The 10,712-nt window shown below is 49.1% G+C and overlaps 1 protein-coding gene and 1 long non-coding RNA gene across 3 annotated transcripts in view; one reads left to right on the forward strand and one right to left on the reverse strand.

The window, feature by feature from the left end:
• The window catches only part of MTMR2 (myotubularin related protein 2), a 73,365-nt gene extending 71,112 nt beyond the window's left edge, over nucleotides 1-2,253 (reverse strand). For both annotated transcript variants that reach the window (XR_008319514.1, XM_053309827.1), the window contains exon 1: nucleotides 1,796-2,253. Coding sequence is in view for 1 of the 2 variants with exons in the window: in XM_053309827.1 (XP_053165802.1) it covers nucleotides 1,796-1,881 (86 nt within the window). In the remaining variant the exon portion in view is untranslated. The remainder of the gene's footprint in view (nucleotides 1-1,795) is intronic.
• Nucleotides 1,695-6,763, forward strand: LOC128350926 (uncharacterized). The gene is made up of 2 exons (XR_008319515.1): nucleotides 1,695-2,051; nucleotides 5,613-6,763. It is a non-coding gene; the product is annotated as an uncharacterized LOC128350926 (long non-coding RNA).
• The last annotated feature ends 3,949 nt before the right edge of the window (nucleotides 6,764-10,712 follow it).

Here is a 10,712-nt window from a genome sequence, read left to right on the forward strand (position 1 = left end):
TGGGCGAATGCAGTCTGACAGACACTCCAGTCCCAAGTCACACAGGGCTTAAAAGGTTAAGACCAGCACTTTGAATCTGGCCCAAAGCAAAGTAGTAACCAATTCTTCACAATAGCATGCCATTAAAATCTCTAGAATTGTTTTCCATAGACACCTGGAGATTCAAGCTAACCCAGTGGTGGTGGTGGCTGGTGGTTCCTGGGACTGGGGGCGGGGTGCACTAGGCCGGGCAGGTGAAGGGTAGAGCCACAGGTAGTGAGATGTGGAGCCAATGGAGGCAGAGACAACAAGGCTGACTGAGAATTTTAAGGTGAGTGCCATCCACTTTGCCCATAGATAAGATCCACCAGGCCAACCTTTCAGGGCTGGCAACCCTACCCACTTCGCCTGTAAGCTTACAATCAAGAGGCTGTGGGTTAGAAGTGGGATCCCTTCCCAGCTTTCTCTTACAACACAGCCGCCCTAGGCCTGTTTACTCAAAGGCTATTCCCACTATGCGCAATAGGACTTCTACCCAAGGAAGTATGCCGATATAGAACTGTAGCCTCAGTCATTCGTGACAGGGTGTTACCTGCATTCGCAGTTCAATCCTGCATTTTTTTACTCACTGAGGTCAACTGGGTTTGCTCCCAAGGAAACGGCAAATGAACCCCTACAAAATGGGCAAAGAGGCATCTTTTAAGTGGTGATTCTCTGATATTTGGCAGGGGGGGAGAAACTGTCCCTATTAATTCCCAGAATGGCGCAGCATGTTCCTGGCATCTGTATAGGGCTGTATAGATATCAGGCTGTAGCTCACTGGTAGAGCATCTGCTTTGCATGCAGAAGATCCCAGATTCACTTCCTGGTATCTCCAGCCTGAGACCTTGGAGAGCCACTGACAGTCAGTGCAGACAATATTGAGTTAGATGGACCAATGGTCTGACTCAGCATAAAGCAGCTTCCTATGTTCTATTTCTGTTGCATCTTTTTCTTTTTCAAAACATCTGCTTTATTATATTCTAGTTGCTGCTCTCTGTCCTAGATACATAATCTGCAAGTTAATGTTAAAAGGAAGGAAGCAAGCAAAGTTGAGGGCTGAGGGAGAAGGACACTCACTCCATCTCTGATAGCTCAAACAATGGTCTTTAAAGCAACAAGTATCATAAACAATCATCAACAGTAGTCTTATGACAAATTTAAACACTTTTTAAAAAAGGGGAGCCCCCTTGGGACAGGGAAATCCACCCCCCCGCCATTTCTCTGCTTGTGAGCCTTTTTGTTGAAAAGTGCTGTATAACTAACAACAACGTGCACACGAATGCGGCCTGCTCTCCGTCCAAGCCCCAATAAACACAGGAGGATTTGCAATGTAAACATGCATGAGCGCTTCACTAGGGATGAAAGTGTTTCGAACGCCAGGGAATTATCACACACACACACGAGGTGCACTGTAAACAAGAGTGCTCCGAGCATGTGCAGTTCCTTCATCACAACCACTCCAGTATTAATACAGTGGCTTAGCCTACCAGTTCCAAAAAAGGTCATATACAGTACACACAGAACCAGGCCCCAGCACCCTTTCCCCCACAAATGAACCACTGATGTGATTGTGACCATGATTTGGACCACACAGGCCGGCGAGGGAAGGAGGCGGCCTGAGAGTTCGTTTATATTCTAAGAAATACGGTTTTCGCATCCATTCCTGTATCTACGTGCAGCGAGGCTATATTGCGCGTTGCTGCCCAGGAAGACCCTCGGAGGAGAGGCAAAGAAGGGAGTCCCCTCCCGCGGCGCAGCGGGCGGCTTCGCGTACCTGGAGAGAGAGTCCATGCTGGGCTGCCGGGTGGCCGAAGCCTGCTTGGCGGACGCCAGGCTCTCGCAGCTGGAGCTCTTCTCCATGGCCAGCGGAGGGTCGGGGCCAGACGCCGAAAAGCCGCAGAGGAGCGCAGCCCCACAAGCGCCCGCTGAGGGCTGTCAAAGGAGTGGGGAGCCGAGAGTGGGGCAGGAAGCTGCCATGTTAGCCCACAGTGCAGTGCGCTGCTGCGATGAGGATGATCGAGGAGGAGGAGGTGATGATGATGCGCGGGCAGCCTCCCCACCCCTTCGGGAGAGGAGGAGGAGGAGGCGGCGCCAGAGACGCGCGCCTGCCTCTCCATCCCATCCTGCCGCCGACTCCAGCCCCAGAGACGGGGAAGGGAAGATCCGTTGAAAGGGGAAAGGAAAGAACTGGCGGGGAGATGGTTGCCACGTGGGTGTCTGTGCGGAGCTTCTATGCCATGGAGAGCCCGCCGCAGCTTCATCACACAGAGGAACCTAGGAAGCTGCCCTCTACCGAGTCAGGCCCTTGGTCCATCTAGCACGGGGTTGTCTAGGCACTGACTGGCAGCGGCTTCTCCAAGGTCACAAGCAGCCTCTCGCAGCCCTGTCTGGGGATGCCGGGGAGGGAACTTGGGACCTTCTGCATGTAAACAAGCAGGTGCTCTTCCCCTGAGCTGTGGCCCCCACCCCTAAGGGGAATATCTTACAGTGCCCACACATAGGCCCCCATTCAAATGCAAACTAGGGCTGACCCTGCTTAGCCAAGCCCAAAATTCGTGCTTGCTACCGCTAGACCAACCAACTTTCCAGGATTGGCCAGGGCCGTTTCCAGGAAGCAGCATCAACGACCCCGCCCCCTCATGCTTGCTACCACAAGACCAGCTCTCCTCTCCTGTGGGGAGGTAAGTTCTTTAGGGTTTCCTCCCCGCAAAACCTGTAGCCCTTTCTCACTGTTCGTGAGAAAGGGCTCATTATGTTGTAAATTACATGCATACAGTGTGCTGGTCTTATGGCAGCAAGCATGAATTGTCCCCTTTGCTAAGCAGGATCTGCCCTGGTTTGCATTAGAATGGGAGACCATGAGGCACTTCACACGAGGCGCTCCCCGGTTTGCGGGGAGAGCGGGATTAGTCCACTCTCTCTGCAGATGATTGCCTGTGGAGCCCTGGGCAGTCAGCTCGGCTGCCCACACGAAGCCGGTGGGGGCTGCAGGGATTGGGGGCCACTTGCCTCCCAGAAGTCCCAGGATGCCCCATATGAGTGTGTGGGGCATTCCGGGGAGACCCCCGAGCCCAGGAGCTGCTTGTAGCCTCCCGGTCAGGGCTCCACTCATGTGTTGCCATGCACCGTGGTGGCACACAAGCAGAAAAACAAGGTTAATGGAGTGCTTGCTCCATTAACCTTATTTAAGGGGAGGGGGAATTAGGCGGGCTAGCCGCCTTGGAACCACCGGGCTTACCCGCGAGCCTGGCAGTTCTGACGATCACCAGAAGGCATGCCAGGCAACCTTAGCCCACTTTCTGGTGATTGTCAGAATAGTTTCTATATGTGTGAGCACTCTCAGATATTCCCCATAGGGGATAGGGCGGCTCTGGGAAGAGCATCTGCATGATAGTATGGAGACCTTTCCAAGTTCCCTCCCTGTCAGCATCTCCAGATAGGGATGAGAGAGACTCCTGCCCAGGGGCGGAGCCACCATTGGGCCAACGGGTTCAAAGAACCCGGGCCACTGACCAATCAGGGGCCGTGAGAGCGGCCCCGACACGCCCCCTGCATCTGCCCCCTGCATCTGACGTCAGACGCGGGGAGGCTAGTTTAGCGAGCTAAACAAAGGCTGGCGCTGTGTTCGCAATTCCAGCCAGGAGCAGCTCTTCCCTGCAAAGGCAGGGAAGAGCTGCTCCTGGTTGCACGCTGCAAACACAGCGCCAGCCTAAGTAGCTCCTGAAGGGGCCACGTGGCTCCTTCGGCAGTTAAAAGGCAACTGAACTGAGAGCTGGCCGAACGGAGCGTTCAGCCAGACCATGCCCCCGCATCTGACCTCAGATGTGGGGGCGTGGCTAGCCCCCGCGTCTGATGTCAGGGGCGGGGTCAGCGGGGCCGCGACGGCGGCTGCACACAGGCCGACAGCGGTCCCGCTCCGCCAGTGCTCCTGCCTGTATCCTTGGAGAAGCTGCTGCCAGTCTGTGTAGACAATCCTGAGCTAGATGGATCTGACTAAGGGAGTGACTTGATATAAGGCAGCTTCCTGTGTTCCTTTGCTTGTGTGAGATTGAATATACATTTAAAATTTTTCATTTTAAATGTGAAGGTGGGCACTGTGCACCTCAAATGCAGGTTGCAGATACGAAGTATATTGCTATACGTGCAGTGAACGTAACATGTGAGTAAATGTGCATGCAGTGTACACTGATTGTACATGCATTGAACATTATGTGTGAACAGGGCTAGGAAGGTGCGTGTTTGAACCAGCCTTGCTTTCTGTATAGGAAAAGGGTAACTTTGAACACACTAGGTGACCTGCTTTTAGGTCCAGGCTCTTCTGCACGGATTCACCCCAACTATGTGTACCCCTAGTCTCCCTCACCACTACTATAGAGGTCATTCACACAATCAAAAACTGACTTCTTCCCAGGTTTGGGAGCTGAGTGTGCACCCAGTATTTGGTTTCTGGAAGCAAGGTAGGATGAAAACCTTGGTAGAAGTGATTGTGTGGAAGCAAGGTAGGAGGAAAACCTGGGTAGCCTTTCATAAGAACAGCCCTGCTGGATCAGGCCCAAGTCCCATCTAGTCCAGCATCCTGTTTCGCACAGTGGCCCACCAGATGCCGCTGGAAGCCACAGGCAGGAGTTGAGGGCATGCCCTCTCTCCTGCTGTTACTCCCCTGCAACTGGTACCCAGAGGCATCCTGCCTTTGAGGCTGGAGGTGGCCTTTAGTCCTCCAACTAGTAGTCGATTATAGTCCTCTCCTCTATGAAGTTATCCAAACCCCTCTTAAAGCCATCCAGGTTTGTGGCTGTCACCACATCTTGTGGCAGAGAATTCCACAGTTTCCTCCTTTCCTCCTACCTTGCTTCCACACACAATCCTATGTTCTTAATCACTTCGCTGGTGCTCCTCCTACTTTGCTTCCACACAATTGAAAACTGGGAGCATGCACAGCTTCTGAACCCAGGTAGAACACAGTTTTTGATTGTATGAATGACCTCATCACATTTGAACAATTCCCTCATGCAGGGAAGCTTCAGGAAAAGAAAGGAGAAGTGAAGGGAAACAGGAAACAGATACAGTATTGTTAATAAAGGATGCAGGTGCCAAAGTTGGTCAGGAGGTCTTAGCTCTCTCTCTCCCCCTGAAGATTTTCTGTGGAGGTGGGGAGAGGAAAGGAAGTAGGAGGAGAAGAAAAGGAAATGGACCTTATTGCTCGGGACAAAATGTCATGGTCTTCTGTATTGACTCTTTTGGGATTATGTAACAGTGTGTAGGAAATACATCTACTGAAATTATTTATACCTTGCCTCACCCCGTAGGCCAGGGGTTCTCAGACTTGGGTCCCCAGGTTGTTGGACTACAATTCCCATCATCCCCAGCCACAATGGCCACAATCTACACTAACAGGAACTTTGCTAACTGAACAAAGAGGCACCTTTTAAAGTAGTGGTTCTCTTATATTTAACAAAGAGAGAGCAAATGCTCCTGTCCAATCCCTGCACAACACCCCCCAGTGATTGTTGCTGGTGTCTACCTGATGTTTCTTTTAAACTGAGAACTTTTACTGAAAAGTAGTATGTAACGATTTGTTCTTGTAATCGTAGGAATCACCTCCCCAAAGCATGACTGAACAAGTATCTTCCTCCCCTGTCTGCAAACAACATGGCTGAGGGAGCTAAAGGAACCACCTGCAGAAGCGTGTTCCAGAGCTCTGGAGCTACCACCAGAAAGACCCTGCTTTTTGTAGACCCCAACTGAGCATCAGCAAAGGATGGTGTTTGAATCAGAATCTCATCAGCTGGTCTCAGCTTTCAAGGAGGGCCAGTCCCCACCATGCATTTCAATGAAGGATGCATAACTGAATTCACATTGGACTGTTTCTTTTATCCTCGCCCTAAACTATATTTGGTATGTTCAGGTTGAGACATCGACGTCTTCTCCAAGGCCACCCAGGGAGCAAAATAGCTAAACTCAGTTTCATATGTTCAAAAACCAGAGTGCACCATCTTTCTCTGAATAAATAATGGAATATCTTTAATGATGAATTGAGCAGATGGAGCCATTCACAGCAGTGTTTTGGCTTGCTTGGGGCATATAGTACTCCATAAATTATATTCCTCTGCACAACGAATGTACAGAATTCTGAGTCAAAAAATGTGATCTTGGGCCAAAGATCACACACATTGATGAAGGAGAGGTCTCTCAATGGATACTAGTCAGGATCCCTAAGAATAAAACCTCCATATCCAGAAGCAGAATACCTCTGATTACTGGATGCTGTTGGCAACAACGACCATGCCTTGCTTGTAAGCTTCCAAGGTGTGTTTGCGTGGTTACTGTTGAAGACAGATTGCTGAGCCCGTTGGACTTCTGCTTTTCTCTGGTGAGTATTATGCTTCCTAGAGATTAAATAATTCTTTCCTCTGTGGTGGACAGAAAGAAGCATCTTGGGAAAGGTTAGCACAAGATCTGTTGTGGGACAGTGCACACGACAGTGCACACGATCAGGTCGGGAATAGGGGTATCTTTCTTCAAGGAGAGAAATCCATGCTTCTGTGCCCTCCTAATTTTAAATGCATGGAGGGTTAATTTCTTAAAAGTGGCTTTCTTAAAATGAAATAACTTACTGTATGAACAAGGTCTGTGTTGATAGCTGTCTGGAAACTTGCATCCAAAGCTAACAAGGGAACAACAGTGGTTATATCTTACATTACTTGTCTTGGCACACATAAAAATAAACCAGAGTGTTAGTCTTTTTCACCTCCTCAGATATCTTTGTCCAATCCAGCAATGTATGGACATTGTCTCTGTATATGGACTCCACAGCTAGATCAAGATTCAAGACACACATTTGTCAGGAGTCAGGACTCAGGCATTCCCACACCCTGATGAGATCAGCTCTGGAGGATCTGGCTTCTGCAAGAGACTCTGAACACAATGACCTCTGGCCATGGCGTCGTCTGGGGGTGATGGGAGATGTCACCCACCTTCTGGGAACCCATGGTGGAGAACCCCTGCTAACCAAGATCCCACAGTGATCACAGGCACTTGCTCCTGTATGAGTGTTTGGTCTCGCTCAGCTTTGCCTCATGCATAGGAACATAGGAAGCTGCCAGATACTGAGTCAGACCATTGGTCTATCTAGCTCAGTATTGTCTTCACAGACTGGCAGCGGATTCTCCAAGGTTGCAGGCAGGAATCTCTCTCAGTCCTATCTTGGAGATGCCAGGGAGGGAACTTGGAACCTTCTGCTCTTCCCAGAGCGGCTCCATCCCCTGAGGGGAATGTCTTACAGTGCTCACACATCAAGTCTCCCATTCATATGCAACCAGGTTGTTGGACTACAATTCCCATCATCCCCAGCCACAATGGCCACAATCTACACTAACAGGAACTTTGCTAACTGAACAAAGAGGCACCTTTTAAAGTAGTGGTTCTCTTATATTTAACAAAGAGAGAGCAAATGCTCCTGTCCAATCCCTGCACAACACCCCCCAGTGATTGTTGCTGGTGTCCACCTGATGTTTCTTTTAAACTGAGAACTTTTACTGAAAAGTAGTATGTAACTGCTTAGCTAAGGGGACAAGTCATGCTTGCTACCGCAAGACCAGCAGTGACCGTCACAAGGGCATCCAAGGGGCTAACTGGAAAACTGAAGGAGGAAAGGGCTGGGTAGCCATCAGAGCTGAATCTGCTGTGCTCCAGCGCGGAGAGCATGCTGTTGGAAAGAAAGCTCCTTCCTTCTTTTGCAGCAGCCTCTCCCTCCCACTGCTATAGCAGTGCAATGCTCACTCCTGTTCGTGGAAGTTTATTTTGGCTCCTCTCCTCCCTGCTGTCCTGCCGGGCCTGTGCAGCAGCCATTAAAGACACTTTAGCAGTCACTTACACCTCCTCCAGAGCCGTTAACACTTCAAGCTGTTCTTCTCCCCGGAGGTCTTAAGACTGAGGACAGATGAAAGGTTTTGAAGACAACTGGAAGTGGTTCAAAAAAAGAGGCCTCACCACTGCATTAGGTGTGTGGCATATCCGAATCCTGATGTCATCTCTGCTCAAGCAAGTTTTGCAAGTCTGCTGGACTAGGACCAGGAAGACCTGAGTTCGAATCCCCATTTAACCATGAAACTCACTAGGTCACTCTGGGCCAGTCATGTATCTCTCAGCCTAACCTACCTCACAGAGTTGTTGTGAGGATAAAAATAACCATGTACAGTGCTCTGATTTAGCCACCTAATGGTACAGTGGGGAAATTACTTGACTAGCGAGCCAGAGGTTGCCGGTTCAAATCCCCGCTGCGATGTTTCCCAGACTATGGGAAACACCTATATTGAGCAGCAGCAATATAGGAAGATGCTGAAAGGCATCATCTCATACTGCACAGGAGATGGCAATGGAAACCCCTCCTGTATTCTACCAAAGAAAAACCACGGGGCTCTGTGGTCGCCAGGAGTCGACACCAACTCGATGGCACACTTTACAGCATTCTGAGCTCCTTGGAGGAAATGTGGGATATAAATGTAATAAATAAATAAACAAATAAATAAAGTCTTTGAAATACTAGTGTAGGAACCCCCAACCTTGCGTCCCCAGATGCTGTTAGACTACAATTCCCATCATCCCAAATGGCCAGTCAATTGTGGCTGGGGGTGATGGGAGTTGTAGTCCAGCAGAATCTGGAAACCCAAGGTTGCCCCCCGCCCCGCACAAGGAGACCAAGTTAGACCCAACCTGTACATACATTTTGTGATTTGGAACTTGTAATGTCTGCCTTTTTTCCCCAAGGGAGGCATAGGTGGGTGATGCAGGGAGGGTGCTTTGGATTGAGGCCATGGCATGAATTGATTTTAAAATCCATTTTTTTGCCCTTGTGCTGATTTCCTAATTTAAATCCCTCCCCCACCTGCTCTTGACTGTGGAATGCCAAAAGCCATGGTGGCTGGGGGGTGATGGGAGATGTAGTCCAACAACATCAGGGGATCCAAGTTTGAGAACCTCTGCATTACAGTCAGAGGGATGCTTCCAAGTGCATTCTGTGGCTATGGCTTCGATTGTCAAGATGGAGTAAGAATATGGGCCAGAATTTGCCCGTGCAAGCAAAGCTCACATTTGTCAGGAATCCTAGACTAAGCATGGCCAATCTGAGACTATCCGGCTATTTCTGGACAACTCCCATCATCCTCAGCCACAGTTGTGGCTGGGACTTGTAGTCCAACAGCTGGAGCACCTCAGTTTGGCCACCCCATCTGAAGCAAACCCAATACTCTGTTAGCCTCTGTTCCTTCCTCCTTCCCACTTGCAACCTAGGAGAACATTATACTGACTTATTGTACCAGAATGATGCAAAGAATATTGAGATCAGGGCTGGCTCTCGGCTAACCAGTGCTCCATGCAAAAGTTGAAATTGGCACCTCTGCACTCATTAAAAATATAGACAACATCCATTTCATCCCATATGGTACTCCTGTTCAGTGCCCCGAAGTATGTCATCATGTTCATTATACAGGTCACACACCCCTAAAGTAAAGGTAAAGTGTGCCATCGAGTTGGTGTCGACTCCTCGCGACCACAGAGCCCTGTGGTAGTCTTTGGTAAAATACAGGAGGGGTTTACCATTGCCATCTCCCGCGCAGTACGAGATGATGCCTTTCAGCATCTTCCTATATCACTGCCGCCTGATATAGGTGTTTCCCATAGGGAAACATACCAGCGGGGATTTGAACCAGCAACCTCTGGCTTGCTAGTCAGGTCATTTCCCTGCTGCCCCATTAGGTGGTTTCTCACACACTCCTAAAGCCAGCCCCAACTGAAGCATGTCAATCAAAATACTGTTACTTGGGATATTCTGTTTAAACTCATTATTCAATCCTTCTTCCAAGGAGTTTGATGTGTCAAGGGCTTGATTCATAAAATACTGGGATGTTGTCTTCTTTTAATCAGCAAGGACTGATCTACACAGGAACTATCACAGTGTCTGTCCTGTTGCTTCCAAGGTTTTGCCTTCACCACCAAACACTAGTCCTGGTGAAACTGGGAGTACTAAGTACTCCACTGCTCTGGGAAAGAATATCTAGTCCAGCCATACCTCTGAGAGGTGCAACCCTATGAATCAACCACTCATTTTACAGTTGGGTGAACCAGACAGAAGCAACATTTCGGCAGACCGAGCATATTCCAAAGTGATGCCAGAATCCAGCTCTTGACAGTTTGTCTATGACTCATGCATGTTGTGAGAAACTGGGGACAAATGTTGAACTATCCAGGAAATCCCCTAGCATCTGGTGAGACTAAAAGTCACTGAAGTATTCAAGACACTAAGAGTCAAATCAGTCTTTTTTTTTTTTTTAAAGCAGTGTGATTACATTTTGAAGGTTATTCCAGGGCATGCTGAGCCAGGAGTTGAATACATCTCAGAACGTTCACATGACTGGTCCCTGCAGCAAAATCTGATTTATTTATTTTTTAAAGCCTATTTGTAGTGACTTTGCCACATAACCGTTGTCGAAAGGCATCATTATGCCAGTTGGGCTCAAGCTACTGGGCTGAAGAAGCAGATTCACACAATGCACTGTTACGTTGTTCAATTAATAGTAATGCTCTTTGATCTGGTCCAGAGCCCCACACATTTCAATGCATGCACAGAGAACACAATTACTAGGATCGGACGTTTCATGGGGAGCCATGTGTGGAATGCACCAAAGCCATCTGTG

This window comes from Hemicordylus capensis, chromosome 3 (assembly GCF_027244095.1).
Source record: "Hemicordylus capensis ecotype Gifberg chromosome 3, rHemCap1.1.pri, whole genome shotgun sequence".
Classification (NCBI taxonomy): Eukaryota; Metazoa; Chordata; class Lepidosauria; order Squamata; family Cordylidae; genus Hemicordylus; species Hemicordylus capensis.